The sequence below is a fragment of the Grampus griseus genome (assembly GCF_964374135.1).
Source record: "Grampus griseus genome assembly, chromosome: 16".
NCBI lineage: Eukaryota > Metazoa > Chordata > Mammalia > Artiodactyla > Delphinidae > Grampus > Grampus griseus.
This window is the reverse complement of record NC_139010.1, coordinates 55,072,845-55,093,442: the sequence shown is the minus strand read 5'-3', so window position 1 is coordinate 55,093,442 and position 20,598 is coordinate 55,072,845. Positions and strand designations below refer to the sequence as shown.

The window sequence follows — 20,598 nt, the reverse complement described above, 5'->3', positions numbered from 1 at the left end:
TCTTGACACAAAGTGAACTAGGAGGCAAATTTACATCCATCAGATACAACTAATGGACTAACTTTTAAAATCCAGGCTATCTTGAAAGCATGCAACATACCAGATATTGCTGTGTATTCTCTAGTGACAGAATGCCAGCAATGGCTGACAATGACTCGTGAAGTGTTTTTAATAGCAGTGTTTTTTTATATGTTGCTAGAAATCAGGAGGTTTATAACACATTCATGTCCAGAAATGGGTTAAGATACTTTAAAGTCTAAACACAATATGTATGAGTGTGTTTAGGAGTATGTATGTTGCAGTCTCAAGAGGGGTCAGTAGTCCATATGGACTAAATTAATACTTGCCTCTGGGTAGCAGGTATGTTTGTAAATATAAAATTATGTTAAACATTAGCACCAGTGCAGAACATGCTCAGCATCATAAGATCCAAAACACCAGCACACGTTTATCCATCATTAAAAAAACCCAATTACCTCCTTCCTAAAATGTCAGACTAGTAGGTAACTAGATTAATAAATCTAATCCCAATGAATGACTCTTGTACTGTACAATTTCTCTTTTAGAAGTATAGGGGAGAACTAATCAGCTAAACAGACATGTTATGACTTAAAGTCTTAAATCATAAAGTATTTTTAAAACTGGATATTACCATACATAGATAGAGAATTACTAATAATAGTGACAAAAAAGAGCTTTAAAACTGTAAATAAAACCCCTTTCCTGTTTATCAATAAATGTTGCAGAAGACTTAAAAAAAAAAGATCCTAGAAAGCCTGTTTATTGATTATTCTCTCCATGTACGTTTTAGTAAGTGGTGATGCTCTTGATCAAGAAATCCATTATTAAACTAATTTTCTAATGGAGGAAGAGGTAAAAGATACTTATCACCTTCTGTGGAATCTATCAACTTAAGACCAAAATTAATAACAATATAGGAACTTCAGAAACAGTAAAATTTGTGGTTTGTATTTCATGGATGGTGCTGCTGTTCCAACCTTATAAAGTAAAGGTGTCTGCAAAGCTTATTTTTTTCTTCAACGGGAGACTAGATCTCTGATTTCACATATTCGTTTCTCAAAGTGGAAGAAGCTACATTCTCTTCTGAGTCCGTAATGAATACAGGTACGTGTCTCTTTTATCAGCTGGTAAATAACAGATATGCATAAAGCCACATAAGGATGGGGTGGGAAGTGTTATGTTGGTGGTTTACAGAGCAAAACGTAACATAGTTGGACTTCCCTGGTGGCACAGTGGTTAAAGAATCTGCCTGCCAATGCAGGGGACACGGGTTTGATCCTTGGTCCGGGAAGATCCCACATGCTGCAGAACAACTAAGCCCGTGCGCCACAACTACTGAGCCCACGTGCTGCAACTACTGAAGCCCGCGCTCCTAGAGGCCGTGCTCTGCAACAAGAGAAGCCACCGCAATGAGAAGCCCACACACCGCCAACGAAGAGTAGCCCCCGCTCGCCGCAACTAGAGAAAGCCTGTGTGCAGTAATGAAGACCCAACACAGCCAAAGATAAATAAAACAAAAAAACATAGTTTCTTCACTCCCACATACAACAAGAAGCAATCCTTAGAAGGGCACAACTCCTTTAGAAACATAGCTTTTAATTTTGCCTGGAAGTCAAAGGAATTTTTCTGTGTCATTTTTCAAAGTTTGACAGAAAAGTTGTGAAGCTGATATGGTCACGTGAACTGGTGTGGCAACAGTGACTCTCTAGTACAAGTGGGCAGAAGTGAAGGGGATCAGGAAGAAATGTTTTCTTCCATCTGGTGCTCAAGAGGACACATTGCAACATAGATGGTTTCTCTCTCAGGAAACTGTCTCTGAAGGTAAAGTAATTTTAATAAGAAAGTTATACTCAAAGTTAATAATAAAAAGTAAACAAGTTAAAATAAATATAAATTTGGAGTGATCAAAATGTTCTAAAATTTACTGTGGTGATGGTGGCACAACTCCGTGTATAAAGTAAAAGCTATTGAATTATATGCTTTGGAAGGGCAAATTGTATGGTATACGAATATCACAATAAAGCTACTAAAATAAATATAACTTACAAGTGTTGCATTAGAATCATGAAGAAATATATCCAGGAGTTGTTGAGGTGGATTCAATGCCTTGATGTATCTTGTTACTAAGATCTGTATCCCTTCATCATTAAAAACAGTAGTTGTGATTCTTCGTTCAGGAAATAATGCCTTACAATTTTTTTTAAAAATCTGTGCTCTCTCCAAAACATCTATTTGACCTGAAAACTAGAATCGAGTTGAAAACATTTCAACATTGTACTATATTGTCTCCACAGGAAAATATCAAGAACCAACATTCATTTTTGTCAGCTTTGAAATTAACACTTCTTTGATAGTATATATGAAAATAATTCAGTGTAAAACCTACCTTGTTTAGTTCTGGATTACAGATGGCATATGATATTTGAGGTTCAATAGTAGCAAAAATATTTAAGAAGGTACATTCTTTTAAATTCTGTCCATTATAATCTTCTTTAGGAGACACGTAAGTCTCACTCCAAGTATACCCAAGCAAAACTGGTGGAATATTTACTTGAAATGTTCCACTAATCTGAAAGAGTATATCAGTATAATGGATTCTGCATGATGAAAATAAACATCAGTCAAATATAGTATAGCTCAGTTCAGTCTTCTCCATGGCAGGAAACAGGCTTGCATGGGTTCATGCTGATTCTACTAATAGGTACTTGCACAAGGATGGTAAGGTTCTCCATGATGATTTGTTCATAGGCAACCTTGACACCCTGGGTCCCTGTCTAATATGTAGTACGTGGAGAAGGCAGAAGTAAGAAAGGGATGAAACAATGAAGCAAGTTAATGGACCAGAGTGATAAAAGCTCTTAGAAGATCTAATTTAAGCTCAGAGAAAATGCTAAAAGACCATGATACATTTTGCATTGGGTCTGGAAAGAGGAAAAAAAATATAACAGCAGGAAGGATGACCCAAAGTCCACTGGAGGAGGGATCTTATGTGTGTGTGTGTGTGTGTGTGTGTGTGTGTGCGCACGCGCATGTTTGGGAGGAGATAATTTACAATAATAACTAATAATACTACTAATATAACTAATAGTTATTGAGCACTTACTATGTACAAGGCATTCTGCCAAGTGCTTGATATAGATCATATTATTCAATAAGGTAGATACCGCTCTTATCTCCATTTTATAGATAAGGAAACTGGGGCTCAGAGCATGTAAGTAATTTGTGTGAGATCACAAAACTAATGAGTAGTAGAGCCGGGATTACAACCCAGGTTGGTCCACCTTTTTTTTTGCGGTACGCGGGCCTCTCACTGTTGTGGTCTCTCCCGCTGCGGAGCACAGGCTCCGGACGCGCAGGCTCAGCGGCCATGGCTCACGGGCCCAGCTGCTCCGCGGCATGTGGGATCTTCCCAGACTGGGGCACGAACCTGTGTCCTCTGCATCAGCAGGCGGACTCTCAACCACTGCGCCACCAGGGAAGCCCGGTTGGTCCCCCTTTGAAGCTCACATTCTTAACTACTTCTCTATCCTAGCATCTGGCCTGAGACTGAGAAACACCTGCAGGGATTTACAAACATAGGAAGCCCTATACCTCCAACAATTTAAAATCTCCGTTGCTCTTTATTTGCAGCACTTGTATTTTCAACGTGCTCCCTCATGACATCCTGTGATTGCATAATACGCAGACGTTTCTATTCTCCTCCATTCTCTTCTCCTTTCTTACCAACAGTTTTAGGTGGTAACATGACAGCCATGTAGTGACCAAGTCACATAAGTAAAATGCAAGAAGTCTGAGAGGTTTTCTGGGGAAGTGTCTGTTTTCCTGATACAGGCACTGTCCCTTCTTGCTTCACCCCACCTCCTGTCTGCAGCATGAATATGAGGCTGGAGGTGCAATTATGAGGATGAAAGTCACATGATAAGGAGAGTAGAACAGAAAGACAAAAGTAGCTTGGATCCTTGATGATATTCTTGAGCAGATGCACTGGCATCTAGACTTCTTTTTTGTGAGATAAATAGACCTCTTACAACAGCCACTGTCAGGTTTTCTGTTGCATATGACTGAATACAGTACTAACTGATAGACACATAAATCCTTCTGAGTCAAATGACTTTGTGTGCTTGATAAATGCATCTTTAGGGACTTGATTAAAAGTTATCTCCTCTGTAAATATTCCCCTGACCTTTCATGCTCCTCCTCATTCTCCTCTCACCTACCCCGAACCCCTCTGAACACCCCCTTGCTTCCCCCTCCAAACCAGGAAGGGTAGGGTACTCCTTACTCAGTGTTCTCATAGTACCAACCTCATGCCCCTATCAAAGCCCTACAGCATTACCATGTCGTACTGAAATGGTTTTCTTCTATAGACAGTGAACTCCTTGAGGTAGAAAATTCATTGCTGAATCATCTGTAACTGGCATATCTCTGTAAGTTACAGGGCCCCAGATGAAATCTAGAATGGGGTTTTTATATTTTGCTGGCCATGTAGGCATTTTCTTGCTGCAAAACCCAACAGCAGAGCCCTCTGGGGGTACCACAGACACAGATGCTAATCGTCAGTCTCACCATTATCAATAAACAGTGTTTGAGGAGCTGAAACTCCTGGAACCCATGGTTACAAAGCAATGTCATTAATCAGAATATTTATGAATCTGGTCTTACAAAACTATTATGAGCAAATATGAATGTTGCTTTAAGATCTAAGGCTACCTGTCCTTTTCTTCATCAACAAACACTCTAAAAATACATGAAATAAATTTGTGGGTGTCTCCTATTCCAGAGACAGCTAAAACCTTCAAATACTCCAACACCCATGGGGCAGTTGAATACAGGATCATTTTGACTGACTTATCAACCTGCCAGTCAGAATCTGACTCAAAGACACAGGTATTTCTATTAGCCAGAGACAAAAATTCAGAATAATTAGCAAAGAATCATCTTCTATTACCTCAGATTGTTGCAGGAGAGCAGAGAAAGGGAAGACAATGGATCCAAGCCAATTCTTTCTTATATATGAATGACCACTGCAGCTCTTGAAACTGTGATCCTATTAAAATAAATAATTTTTCTATTACTCATTCTATATCATGTGTTGGATAATTTCACACAAACATGTAGGTAAGTATAAAAAATTCTCTTCCTTTTTAAAAAGAAACCAAAGAGTAAATAGAAAAGATTTTTTTTCTCCCTTTAAAAAATTTCTTTAAAAGATAATTGACCATTTAAAGCAATAATAATGACCTGTTGTGGAGTTTATGACATACATATAAGGAAAATGCATGATAACACTAACACAAAGCACAGGAGGGGAAATGGTAGTATAGTAATATCCTGTTCTTACACTATATATGAAGTGGCATAATATTATATAAAGATAGACTGTGATAAAGAATATATAATAAAACCTAACACCATACACAAAAATAAACTCAAAATGGATTAAAGACCTAAATGTAAGACCGGACACTATAAAACACTTAGAGGAAACATAGGAAGAATACTCTTTGATGTAAATCACAGCAAGATCTTTTTTGACCCATCTCCTAGAGTAATGGAAATAAAAACAAAAGGGACCTAATAAAACTTAAAAGTTTTTGCACAACAAAGGAAACTATAAACAAGACCAAAAGACAACCCTCAGAATGGGAGAAAATATTTGCAAATGAATCAACAGACAAACGATTAGTCTCCAAAATATATAAACAGCTCATGCAGCTCAATTTAAAAAAACAAACAACCCAATCCAAAAATGGGCAGAAGACCTAAATAGACAGTTCTCCAAAGAAGACATACAGATGGCCAAGAAGCACATGAAAAGCTGCTCAACATCACTAATTATTAGAGAAATGCAAATCAAAACTACAATGAGGTATCACTTCACACCAGTTAGAATGGGCATCATCAGAAAATCTACAACCAACAAATGCTGGAGAGGGTGTGGAGAAAAGGGAACCCTCTTGCACTGTTGGTGGGAATGTAAATTGCTACAGCCACTACGGAGAACAGTATGGAGGTTCCTTAAAAAACTAAAAATAGAATTACCATATGATCCAGCAATCCCACTACTGGGCATATACCCAAAGAAAACCATAATTCAAAAAGACACATGTACCCCAATGTTCATTGCAGCACTATTTACAATAGCCAGGTCATGGAAGCAACCTAAATGCCCATCAACAGACGAATGGATAAAGAAGATGTGGTACATGTGTACAATGGAATATTACTCAGCCATAAAAAGGAATGAAACTGGGTCATTTGTTGAGACGTGGATGGATCTAGAGTCTGTCATACAGAGTGAAGAAAGTCAGAAAGAGAAAAACAAATATCGTATATTAAGGCATATATGTGGAACCTAGAAAAATGGTACAGATGAACCAGTTTGCAGGGCAGCAATAGAGACACAGATATAGAGAACAAACGTATGGACACCAAGGGGGGAAAGTGGCGGGTGGGGTGGGGTGGGATGAATTGGGCTATTGGGATTGACATATATACATATATACACTGATGTGTATAAAATTGATGACTAATAAGAACCTGCTGTATAAAAAAATAAATAAAATAAAATTCAAAAATTAAGAAAAGTACATGCACCTAATAAAGAGTTACAAAATATATAAAGCAAAAACAGAGCTAAAACATATGACACCAAAAGCAAGTTGATAAATTTGACTTCATCAAAACTTAAAACTTTGCTCTTCAAAAGGCACTGTTGAGAAAATGAAAAGACAAGCTATGTACCGGGAGAAAATATTTGTAAATCATATATCTGATAAAGGATTTGTACACAGAATATGTAAAGAATCCTCAGAACTGAATAATAAGAAAACAAATAACCCAATTTGAAAAATAGACAAAAGATTTGGACAGACACTTCACCAAAGAAGATATTCAGATAGCAAATAAATACACGGAAAAGTGCTCACCATCATTAGTCATCAGGAAATACAAATTAAAACTACAATGAGATACAACCACACGGTTATTAGAGTGGCTAAAATTTTTAAGTCTGACCACTTGTCTGTAAGACTGTGAAAGAACTAGAAGTCTCATACATTGCTGGTGGAAATAAAAAATGGTACAGTCACTTTGGAAAAACTGTTTAGCAGTTTCTTAAATGTCTACTTACCATATGATCCAGCCATTTCACTCCTATGTATTTACCCAAGAGAAATTAAAGCATTTGTCCATACAAGGACTTATACACAAATGCTCATAGCAGTTTTATTTATAATAGCCACCCCCAAAGAAAACCCAAATGTCCATCAACAGCTGAATATTTAAACGTACAACAGAATGTATGTGTTCAATAGACTACCACTATACAGTAAAAATTAATGAACTAGTTGATAAATAAAACAACTGAGACACATCTCAAAATAATTTTTCTGTGAAAGTTGCCAGACCAAGGGGAAAAAAGTGCATACTGTATGCTGCCATTTTTATACAATTCCAGAAGATGTAAACTATAGTTAAAGAAAGCAGATCAGTGGTTGCCTGGGGTGGGAGGAAGGAAAGGAAGGAGGGAGGTATTCTAACAGGACAGGGGAAAACCCTTGAGAGTGGTGGATATGTTCATTATCTTGACTTTGATGATGGTTTTATGGGTATATATACGTCAAAACTTGTCAAAGGGGCTTCCCTGGTGGTGCAGTGGTAGAGAGCCCGCCTGCCGATGCAGGGGACACGGGTTCGTGCCCCGGTACGGGAAGATCCCACATGCCACGGAGCGGCTGGGTCCGTGAGCCATGGCCACTGAGCCTGCGCGTCCGGAGCCTGTGCTCTGCAACGGGAGAGGCCACAACAGTGAGAGGCCCGCGTACCGCAAAAAACAAACAAACAAACAAACAAAAAAAACCAACCTTGTCAAAGTATACACTTTAATTATGTGCAGTTTATTATATGATAATTATGCCACAATAATCCTATTTTTTAAATTAGAGAAAGTATGTGTAGTAAGAGAAGCAGGGACTAGACATAAATGGGTTTGGCATTTACCACCACGACCAACCCCACTGGCAGTACTCTATGATTCACTCCACTTTTAGCCATTTAAATTTTTCACTTCATCAACAAAAGTGCTGAAATGGGGGAATATAGGAAAGGTGTTAGAGAATAGCTCTTGGGACAGGCATGTTGCTTGTTTAAGACTAGTATAGGCAATATCCCTCTCTTTAGCACTAGTATGTACTTATATCCACTGAATTTTTTTGTTTGTAATTAGGGAAGGTGAGAGCAGTTGGGCTGAGTTTAGGAAGCAAGGTGAAGAGAAAGGACAATGAGGACATGGAAAGGGTTGGTGTGCACTGTACCCCACTAGGTCCCTTGTCCTGGGTTTGACCCCTGATGATTAGGGTCGGCGGCTGGAGAAGCTCTTCTACTGTGAGATTTTGTGTACCAATACTGTTGCTTTAAGGTCTAGATATATAATATGTAGCATGAATTCAGAGAAAATAGGGCCATTCTTCCCATGTTTGTGCAGAATCCAGTGCCTCTTGGGTATTCTGAAGTTTCATAGCTTTGGGCTCAAGGATAATTGGGGAGATAATACCCTTGGCACAGATGATGGCATCCTAATCAGGGGCAATGTCAACAGTGGTGGTGGTGAGATTCTTTTAAGTGGCTTTGAGAGCTGTGGAGCCTGAATCAAAAGAACACACACACACTGTTGAAATGGGAAGGATGACTATAGCTAACAGTCATGTTTAGGCACATATATGAGGACTACTTGGAGGCTTCCAGAAAATTTTCGGAGGGACTGGTGGAGGTTCTGTGAGTAGAGGGTGGACCAAGAGGAAGACCTTAGATTATTTATGTTAACGTGACTTCTTTTAAATCCATAAACTCAGAATTTCTGTTAATATTAAAGTTATACACTATTATCTGGGCTGAAGTAAGGAGATAGGATAAAAGAAGGGAGATAAAAAGCGTAATTCATTGTAGCTTTCCTCACACACTATCTTGCTTTCTGCTTCATTTTCTACCTTTCCACCATCCACCTCTGCCTTGCTGCTGTAATTATGGACCATGTTGGCTTACTGCCAAGAAATAATGGTATCAGTTAGGTTGCCATGGCCCGTTCCTTAGAAAATTCATCTGATGGTCCACTTGTAGATAGTCCAGGTTAGAAATGTAAAAACCTTGCAAAAGAAAATGCAGTATATTCTGGCTCCCATTTTAATCTGATCTCTCTCTTCTAAGAAGAACAAATGCCAGGGAGTCCAGGGTCATAATAGACAATTTTGAGATTCTAGTGATCATATGCAACTGTTAAGAATATCAAGAAAGCCATGGTATTCAATTTCCAAGCCCTGGGATTGTTGTTGCTACGTACCTGAATCTGGGGAAGGGCCGAAGTTTGAAAAAAGCTGCCAATACCCCGGATTCCTGCCTTCAGTTCATAACCACTGCTTTTGGATATCTTGCTGCATGTCAGTAAACAGTGTAAAGCATCTTAACGTATATACCTTTATCATAGTAAATATGCTTAGTGCAGCAAACTTCAAAAATACGCTAAAGCTTGGCTACCAGGAAGTTCACATGTAAATGTAACGTTCAATTGCAGAAATCTACTTTTCCCAAATTCTTGGTATATTTATCTCTCCTCCTCTTATATGTGGTTTATGATCCCTGTTATTTTATTTTATTTTATTTATTTATTTTTTGCAGTACCCTCTCACTGTTGTGGCCTCTCCCGTTGCGGAGCACAGGCTCCGGACGCGCAGGCTCAGTGGCCATGGCTCACGGGCCCAGCCGCTCCGCGGCATGTGGGATCTTCCCGGACCGGGGCACGAACCCGTCTACCCTGCATCGGCAGGCGGACTCTCAACCACTCCGCCACCAGGGAAGCCCGATCCCTGTTATTTTTGAATTGACTTGTCATATGTCTGATTTTATTTCAAGTTGCCCCATATCCTTTTTAGAAAATGTTGGAAATAGATACTGTATCTAAAATCAAATTTACAAATATGTTAATAGACTTCATTCAGTCTGAACTTATAATTATTTCAACATTGATTATTATTTTACTTTACCTCATGTTTTTCAATAATCATTTCATCAAAAATGTTGATATATATATTATCTTTTATTTTAGATAAGCTTGAGACGCTATAATCATGTCCTGGTAAGCTGTAAATAAGAAAAACGTATTTAAATGCTTAATTGATTTTATAAAAGCATTATTCATAAAGGACTATAAAATTGCCTGCATTATTTTCTTTTATAAAGTATAAGATAAGAAAATCTATGTGCTTTCAGGACAACTGCTATCTTTCATTAAAGCCAGTATCAAAATATCTACAAACAATAAATGCTGGAGAGGGTGTGGAGAAAAGGGAACCCTCTTGCACTGTTGGTGGGAATGTAAATTGGTACAACCACTATGGAGAACAGTATGGAGGTTCCTTAAAAAACTAAAAATAGAACTATCAAATGATCTAGCAATCCCACTCCTGGGCATATACCCACAGAAAAGTCTAATTGAAAAAGATACATGCACCCCAATATTCATTGCAGAACTATTTACAATAGCCAGGATGTGGAAGAAACCTAAGTGTCCCTCGACAGATGAATGGATAAAGAAGATGTGGCACATATATACAATGGAATATTACTCAGCCATAAAAAGAAATGAAATTGAGTTATTTGTAGTGAGGTGGTTGGGCCTAGAGTCTGTCATACAGAGTGAAGTAAGTCAGAAAGAGAAAAACAAATACCATATGCTAACACATACATATGGAATCTAAAAAAGAAAAAAAAGTTATGAAGAACCTAGGGGCAGGACAGGAATAAAGACGCAGACTTACTAGAGAATGGACTTGAGGACACGGGGAGGGGGAAGGGTAAGCTGAGACAAAGTGAGAGAGTGGCATGGACATATATACACTACTAAATGTAAAATCGATAGCTAGTGGGAAGCAGCCGCATAGCACAGGGAGATCAGCTCGGTGCTTTGTGGCCACCTAGAGGGGTGGGATAGGGAGGGTGGGAGATGCAAGAGGGAAGAGATATGGGGATAGATGTATATGTATAGCTGATTCACTTTCTTATAAAGCAGAAACTAAAACAGCATTGTAAAGCAATTATACTCCAATAAAGATGTTAAAAAAAAAAAGTCAGAGGGATGCCATCAAAAAACCATGCAAATAGTCAAGAACCATATGATCTGCAGAAATTGAGGGAGATGAACAAGATTGGCAAGAGAAGGGGGTAAGGGCGCCAGGAAAAGAGAAAGGACTTTGATAACAGATGTAGTTGACAGTTCTTTATATTCCTTTTACCCGAGGGAGAGCTAAAGATGTATAGGAAGTAACAACTGAAAATTGCTACTTGAGTTTAGAGAACAATTTTAAGTTCCACATTTTAAATCTGTCTTGATCAGTGCACTTTATTTTCAATTACAAAAGCCTATTTATATAGCTTTAGCATCAAATATGAACCTTGAGAAAGAAAAGAGCTGGAGATCCCACTTCCTGATTTCAAAATACATATTTTACGAAATTACAGTAATTGAAACAGTCTGGCCTAAAAACAGACATATAGACCAGTGGTACAGAATAGAGAGCCTAGATATAAATCCTTGCATCTATGTCAGGTCAACCGATCTTTGACAAGGGTGCCAAGACTACTCAATGAAGAAAGGACAATCTCTTCAACAAATGGTGTTGGTAAAACTACGTGCAAAAGGATCAAATTTGAGGGAGGAGATATGGGGATGTATGTATATGTATAGCTGATTCACTTTGTTATAAAGCAGAAACTAACACACCATTGTAAAGCAATTATACTCCAATAAAGATGTTAATAAAAAAAGAATCAAATTTGATCTTTATCTTATACCATACACAAAATTCAACTCAAAATGAATTAAATATTTAAAATGTAAGACCTGAAACTATAAAGCTTCTAGAAGAAAATACAGGGGAAAAGTTTCATGACATAGGTTGTGGCAATAATTTCATGGACATGATACCAAAGCACAGGCAACAAAAGCAAAAATAAAAAAGTGGAACTATATCAAACTGTAAACCTTCTGCACAGCAAAGGAAATAATCATCAGAGTACAAGGTCAACTTATGGAATGGGAGAAAATATTTGCAAACCATATATATTATAAGGGGGTTCATCTCCAACATACATAAAGAGCTCATACAACCGAATAGTAAAAAAGCTAATAATCTGATTTTAAAATGTACTAAAACTTGAATGGACATTTTCCAAAAATGACATACAAATGGCTAATAGATACATGAAAAAAATGCTCAAAATTACTAATAATAAAACACTCAGTAATAATCAGGGAAATTCAAAGCTACAATGAGATATCACTTCACAATTGTTAGGATGGCTATTATCAAAAAAAATAAAATAAAGTAACAAGTGCTGGTGAAGGTGTGTAAAACTGGAACTCCTGCACACAGTTGGTGGGAATGTGAAATGGTGCAGCTGCTATGGAAAACGTTATGCAGGTTCCTCAAAAAATTAAAAATAGAACTGATACCATATGATCTAGCAATCCCATTTCTAGGTATTTATCCAAAAGAACTGAATCAGAATATCAAAGAGATGTTAGCACTCTTCATTGTTCATTGCAGCACTATTCACAACAGTATGGAAGCATGCTAAATGTCTGTTGACAGATGAATGGATAAAGAAAATGTGGTATATACATGGAATACGGCTCACCCTTTAAAAAGAAGGAAATTCTGCAATATGTGGCAGCATGGATGAATCTTGAGGACATTATACTAAATGAAATAAACCAGTCATAAAAAGACTGCATGATTCCACCTATATGTGGCATCTAAAGTAGTCAAATTCATAGAGTCAAAGAGCAGAATGGTGGTCACCAGGGGCTGGGGGGAGGGGGAAATGGGAAGTTACTAATCAACAAGGCGTAAAACTTCAGGGAAGCAAGATGAATAAGCTCTAGATCTGCTGTACAACATTTTACCTACATTCAGCAGTAGTATATTGCACACTTAAAAAAGTTTGTTCAAAGGGTAGATGTCGTGTTAAGTGTTCTTTCCACATTAAAAAAGTCAGTAGATGTTGAGTAAGGCAAACTACCCTCTGTAACAGTGGCTCACGTGATTGTGGGGGAAGGCAAGCCCAAAATCTGCAGGGTAAGCTGGCAGCCTGGAAGCCCAGGGGAGAGCTGCAGTTCAAGTCTGAAGCCAGTGTGCTGGCAGAATTCCATCTTCCTAAGTGGGGTAAGCCTTTTTTCTGTTAAGCCTCCAACCAATTGGATGAGGCACACCCCTATTACAGAGGGTAAAGAGAGTCAAACAGACACACACACACACACACACACACACACACACACACACACACACACACACACACACACACACACACCCTGTTAGTTCTGCTTTTATGGAGAACCCTGAAATGCAATGACACTCTGGAAAAGGTAAAACTATGGTGGCAGTGAAAGGATCAGTGGTTGCCAGAGGTTCCAGGGGAAGGATGAACGGATAAATGGGTGAAGCACAGGGCATTTTTAGGGCAGTGAAACTATGCTGTATGATACTACAGTGGTGGATACATGTCATCATACATTTGTCAAAACCCATAGAATGTACAACACAAAGAGTGAACCCTAATGTAAATTGCGGACTTTGATAATGTGTCAACATTGGTCCATTGATTGTAACAAATGTACCACACTGACACTTTAGGGAGCTGTGTGTGCGTGTTGTAGGGAGAGGATGTGTAAGAACTCTGTGCTTTCTGCTCAGTTTTACTGTGAACCTAAACTGCTCTAAAAATTAAAGCCTATCGATTTGTTTAAAATGGAAAAAAAAAAAGAAACTCAATCTCATTAGAAATCCAGGAATGTAAATTAAACCACAACAAGAATATCACTTTAGATCCACTGTATTAGAAACATTAATTTTAAAAATACAAAATATTATTGAAGATGTGGCACAATAGGAACTTTTATATCGCTGTTGGGAGTATGTATTGGCACAATCACTTTAGAAAAAACTTTGGCATTAGCTAGTAAAGTTGAAGCAATTCCACTCCTGGATACAGATCCTAAAGTAAAGGGTCTCAAAGTGTCCCCTGACTAGGAGCATCAGTAACACCTGAGAACTTGTTAGAAATGGAATTATGTATCAGAGCTACTGAACTAGAAACTATGGAGTTGGGCCCAGCAATCTGTTTAAAGAAGCTGTACAGGTGATTTCAGTGCACAAAATACTTTGAGAACTACTGTCTTAAAAAGAAACTCTTACATGTGTGTTCCAGATGACAAGTACAAGAATGTTCAGAGCAATACTATTTACAATAGCAAAACATTAAAGCCAGGCAAATCTGCATCAACAGGATAAAGTATAAATAAATTATGGCATTTTAATACAGTGGAATACTATACAGAAGTGAAAATAAAGGAAGGAAGGAATAGGTACAAGTATGAATATGGATAAATCGCTCAAAATAAGAGTAAAGAAACAGACTGCAAAAGATCATTCAATTTACATAAAGTTGGAAAACATCTCAGGTAAATAAAACATAGCTAGGGATAAATACCTATGATTTAAAGTCATAAAGAGAGGGAATGATAAACAAATTCGTGGTTGGTTACCTCTGGGGAGAAAGAAAGGGGATACAAATAGTTATTGGCACAGTGGAGCCTTCAAAAATATTGCTAATACTCCATTTTTTAAGCTAGATGGTAGATACAGAGGTATTCATTTTATCATTTTTCCTCAGAACTTACATTTACATTATATATATTAATATCTATGTAAGAAATACTTCATAATTTAAAAACTTAAAAATTAAGCCTATATCCATCATTATTTTCAATAAACAGCTCAAGAAAATAATTTTGTTACTGCTCTATTTTAGAAGCTGAGGAAAAATGGACTCCAACTTACATAAAATCTACTTTAATTTCTTCATTCCAGCATGGATGAGATCCACTTGCAACACTGGTTTGGTACACAGTGTGCTGAAAGGAAACTTCCACAAAGGGGTGCACAGTATCCTGAAACACATGATTAACACGACTAGATTTTTGTAACATTTTATATAGCTGATAAAAGGTAGAAATTAGTTACTGGCTGATAACTGGATGGCTTACTTTTTCCAGTTTTTCAAACAATTATTCATTCATTCATTCAATTAACATTTCTTCAACCTATTCAATATCAGGTACTACTTTGCTAGGATCCAAAAATAAATGGAAACCCTTAAGGATTTTTATCTTAAGTCTATCAGGAGAAAATAAACAGGTAAACAAATAATTGCAATGAAATGTAAGAAATATATTCAAGGTATAATAGTAACTCAGGAGAGAGAATGATTAACTCTCTGGGGTGAGGACAAGGAGAACTTCACAGAGAAAACATTGCTTGGGCTTGAGCTTTGAAACATTAAATAGTAGTTCATGTGGCCAATAACATGGAGGTATGGTGGCCATTCCAGGCAAAGGAAAGGGCATATACGGAGGCCTTCTAGAACAAGTAGTAGTATGATCGATACCGCTGTGGGCTGATGAGAAATGTGGCTGATTGGTATGTAAGAACCAGACCATCACAGAGTGGTAGCCGTTCTAAGGAGCTACCATTGTAAGGAGCTTGCACCTTATTCTATAGACCCTGAGAGCAGGGTAGCAGAGAATGAAATAGTTAGAATTACATTTTATAAAGAGCACCTTCACTGTGTTATGGAGAGTAAACTAGAATTAGATGGATAGTCCAGTTAGGGGCCGGTTGCAATTCAGGGAAAACATGATCAAAACGGCACTTTACAGAAGTGTTAAATACTTACCTCATTTAAGATCTCATCTGAGGTTACGGATTTGATTGTTTCTTTATGTCTGAGGCGAGACATGGATGATATCAAATAAGTAGGCATATCCAAGGCTCTTCTGAAAAACAATATAGAGATAGGCACTTTAATTAATTTTAATATTAGTTTTGGTGGGAGTAGCTGGCTTTTTGCTTATGCTTATAGAGGTATGTAAGTCAGCTACCCTGGATCTTATAGAGTTTGCTTTGGATCTTCATAACATAGGTGGTTAGAGATAAATACGTGACAATCACTACTCTGAAAGGGTAGCTCCTAAATGCTGAACTATGGATTGGAACCAGTCTGTGACAGAGTTTTCACTGACCCTCAGCAAAAGGAAAAAAATAGAGCAAGTAATACTTTGAGACTATATTCTTCCTATTTTTGGTGTTACAATATTCTTTCTTTTACAAATTGATTATTATAGAAAATGGTGGTAATTTTATAATGTCCTTATTTCACAAAACAGCCTTGAAATGTGCATTTGTTTTGAGAATATCAATTCTATCATAAATAAAGTCATATTTTATAATATAAAACACAGGCAAAACCTTTAAGAGGTTTTAACTATAGATTCGTAGCTAGTAAGCAAAATATTTGTTTTGCATATGTAGAGTTCATGGGATGTGGTAAACATAAAATAAGCAAGTAGAGCACATAAGTGTTAAATGTAGACAGAGAGGGCTGATCAGTATTCCTGAGGTACCTGGGCACTAAATATTCACAATACATAAATTATACATGAGATTAAATATATGAAACACTTGAAATTCGGGTTATACTAAATATTCATGAGTATTTAATATTCATGATGCCTTAATTTGGCCACTCTGACCCTACATATCCTCTGCCCAAGAAACGCAAATAAAACACACTGAGTGCCTGCAGAAGAGATAGGTAAGATTTGATTTTTGTAGAAGTCACCTAAAATGATAAATCCAAAATGGAGCTTACTCTCTCCTGTAGTCTATATACTTCCAATACTGTGAGGGGACAGTGGCAGGAAACAGTGTAATTAGCAATAGCAGCTTAAGTTTTCACAATAGGGAATAGGGACAGAAGGTATTTATTTGATATAGCACCCAAAAATATACATGTTAAAGGTACTTCGGGCATCTCAAACTTCTGAAAATTTGTAATACACAGCAATGACAGTAAGTTTGACTATCCAAATGAAGATTTCAACTTTCATTTAGTTTCTGTATATTGAACATTAATAAACTGCAAAGTTTTTTTTTTGTTTTGTTTGTTTGTTTGTTTTGTTTTTTGTTTTTTTTTTACGAGGGCCTCTCACTGTTGTGGCCTCTCCCGTTGCAGAGCACAGGCTCTGGACGCGCAGGGTCCGCGGCCATGGCTCATGGGCCCAGTCGCTCCGCGGCATGTGGGATCTTCCCGGACCGGGGCACGAACCCGTGTCCCCTGCATCGGCAAGCGGACTCTCAACAGCTGCGCCACCAGGGAAGCCCCAAGTGCAAAGTTTTATTAAGAAGACAGTATAGAAATTTACATTTAAGACATCTTTTGCAACTCCAAAAATTGGCTCAATTGCCTTACCTATTAACTATTGCTTTCCTTGTAGGAATATTATAAGCCCTCAATATTCTGACAAGAATCTTAATATCTCCGTCACAGATAGTCTGTGCTGCCACTTTTTTCCTTTCTTGCCTCTGAGGCTTTAACTTTCTTCGTCGTTCAAGAAGCTTACAAACTGCACGTGTCAACTGGCTAAAGAGTAAAAAATGATCAATCACACAGATACAAGATAACTTAAAATTTGAAATATATCAATTTTTTAAATTAACTATTATAAATAAGGCCATTATTCTGAACCATGTTCTCTCCATTGTGGAGGGGAGACAGAGTTGTCTTAGACCCAAGGAAAGAATCTTTTTCTGGGCATAGAAGAGATGCTATGTTAAGAGAGAATGTGATTGCTCCACGTAATTTGGGTGTATGGTCCAAGAAGAAACAAGGGCGTGGAGAGGTAATTCCATGAAACATGACGTTACATCAAAGGATTATTCATTTTTTAGGAATCGTTCTCTTGAAAGTGGTTAGATACTCAACTTTTCTACATGGTTCTGAATAGGAGTTAGTTATATGTGCTCCCAACCCTGGCAGCACAAATCTATGCAATTATAGCTTTATGGTCACACCTATTTTCCTCCAAAGACTGAAAATAAAACACAGACTTCAGACTATACTACAAAGCTATAGTCATCAAAACAGTATGGTACTGGCACAAAAGTAGAAATATAGATCAATGGAACAGGATAGAAAGCCCAGAAATAAACCCACACACCTATGGTCAATTAATCTATAAATATGACAAAGAAGGCAAGACTATAAAATGGAGGAAAGAAAGTCTCTTCAACAAACTGTGCTGAGAAAACTGGACAGCTACATGTAAAAAAAATGAAAGTGGAGCATTCTTTAACACCATGCACAAAAATAAACTCAAAATGGATTAAAGACCTCAATATGAGACCAGACACTATAAAACTCTTAGAGGAAAACACAGGCAGAACACTCTCTGACATAAATCACAGCAATATCTTTTTCAATCCATCTCCCAGAGTAATGGAAATAAAAACACACATAAACAAATGGGGCCTAATTAAACTCAAAAGCTTTTGCACAGCAAAGGAAACCATAAACAATATGAAAAGACAACCCACAGAATGGGAGAAAATATTTGCAAATAATGTGACTGACAAGGGATTAGTCTCCAAAATTTACAAACAGCTCATGTGGCTTAATATCATCAAAACAAACAACCCAATCAAAAAATGGGCAGCATACCTAAATAGACATTTCTGCAAAGAAGACATACAGATGGCCAAGAGGCACATGAAAAGATGTTCAACAACACTAATTATTAAAGAAATGCAAATCAAAACTACAATGAGATATCACCTCACATCAGTCAGAATGGCTATCATCAAAAAATCCACAAATGGGCTTCCCTGGTGGCACAGTGGTTAAGAATCTGCCTGCCAATGCAGGGGACACACGTTCGAGCCCTGGGCTGGGAAGATGCCACATGCCGCGGAGCAGCTAAGCCTGTGTGCCACAACTACTGAGCCTGCACTCTAGAGCCCACGAGCCACAACTACTGAAGTCCACATGCCTAGAGCCTGTGCTCTGCAACAAGGGAAGCCACTGCAATGAGAAGCCTGCGTACCACAACAAAGAGTAGCCCCTGCTCGCCCCAACTAGAGACAGCCCGTGCACAGCAACGAAGACCCAATGCAGCCAAAAATAAATAAATAATTTATTTACTTAAAAAAAAAAATCCACAAACAATAAATGCTGGAAAGGGTGTGGAGAAAAGGGAACCCTCTTGCACTGTTGGTGGGAATGTAAATTGATAGTGTCACTATGGAAAACAGTATGGAGGTTCCTTAAAAAACTAAAAATAGAACTACCATATGACCTAGCAATCCCACTACTGGGCATATACCCTGAGAAAACCATAATTCAAAAATACACATGCACCCCAATGTTCACAGCAGCACTATTTACAATAGCCAGGACATGGAAGCAACCTAAATGTCCATCAACAGAGGAATGGATAAAGAAGATGTGGTACATATATACAATGGAATATTACTCAGCCATAAAAAGGAACAAAATTGGGTTATTTGTAGAGATGTGGATGGACCTAGAGAGTGTCATACAGAGTGAAGTTAAGTCAAAAGAGAGAAACAAATATCATATATTAACACGTATATGTGGAATCTAGAAAAATGGTATGGATGATCTTATTTGCAAAGCAGAAATAGAGACACAGATGTAGAGAAGAAACTATGGATACCAAGGGGGAAAGCAGGAGTGGGAGGAATTGGGAGATTGGGATTGACACAAACACACTATTGATACTATGTATAAAATAGATAACTAATAAGAATATGCTGTATAGCACAGGGAACTCTACTTAATGCACTGTGGTGACCTAAATGGGAAGGAAATCCAAAAAAGATGGGATATATGTATATGTATAGCCAATTCATTTTGCTGTACAGTAGAAACTAACGCAAAATTGTAAAGCAACTATACTCCAATAAAAATTAATTTAAAAAAAAGATGTTCAATATTGCTAATTATTAGAGAAATGCAAATCAAAACCTCAATGAGATATCACCTCACACCAGTCAGAATGGCTATCATCAAAAAATCCATAAGCAATAAACGCTGGAGAGGGTGTGGAGAGAAGGGAACCCTCCTACACTGTTGGTGGAAATGTAAATTGGTGCAGCCACTATGGAGAATGGTATGGAGGTTCCTTAAGAAACTAAAAATAGAGCTACCATATAAACCTGCAACCCAACTCCTGGGCACACACCTGGAGAAAAACATGGTCCAAAAGGATACATTCATCCCAATGTTCATTGCAGTGCTGTTTACAATAGCCAAGACATGGAAGCAACCTAAACATCCACTGACAGAAGAATGGTTAAAGAAGATGTGGTACATATATACAATGGAATATTAGCCATTAAAAAGAATGAAATAATGCCATTGCAGTAACATGGATGGACCCAGAGATTGTCATACTGTGTGAAGTGAGACAGAGAAATAGAACTATCATATGATATCACTTATATGCAGAATCTAAAAAAAAAGATACAAATAAACTTATTTACAAAACAGAAACAGACTCACAGACTTAGAGAACGAACTTATGGTTACCTGGGGGAAGGGAGGGGAGGAGGCATAGTTAGGGAGTTTGGGATTGACATGTACACACTGCTATATTTAAAATGGATA

The 20,598-nt window shown here is 37.7% G+C and overlaps 1 protein-coding gene across 1 annotated transcript in view; it reads right to left on the bottom strand.

The window, feature by feature from the left end:
* Positions 1-20,598, bottom strand: part of CC2D2B (coiled-coil and C2 domain containing 2B) — a gene marked incomplete at both ends in the record, with an annotated part of 91,851 nt that overhangs the window by 15,034 nt on the left and 56,219 nt on the right. Inside the window, 7 exons of the mRNA XM_082674100.1 lie at positions 2,068-2,265; positions 2,408-2,590; positions 4,970-5,068; positions 10,059-10,155; positions 14,913-15,022; positions 15,808-15,904; positions 17,383-17,553. Of these exons, the coding sequence (XP_082530226.1) occupies positions 2,068-2,265; positions 2,408-2,590; positions 4,970-5,068; positions 10,059-10,155; positions 14,913-15,022; positions 15,808-15,904; positions 17,383-17,553 (955 nt within the window). The remainder of the gene's footprint in view (positions 1-2,067; positions 2,266-2,407; positions 2,591-4,969; positions 5,069-10,058; positions 10,156-14,912; positions 15,023-15,807; positions 15,905-17,382; positions 17,554-20,598) is intronic.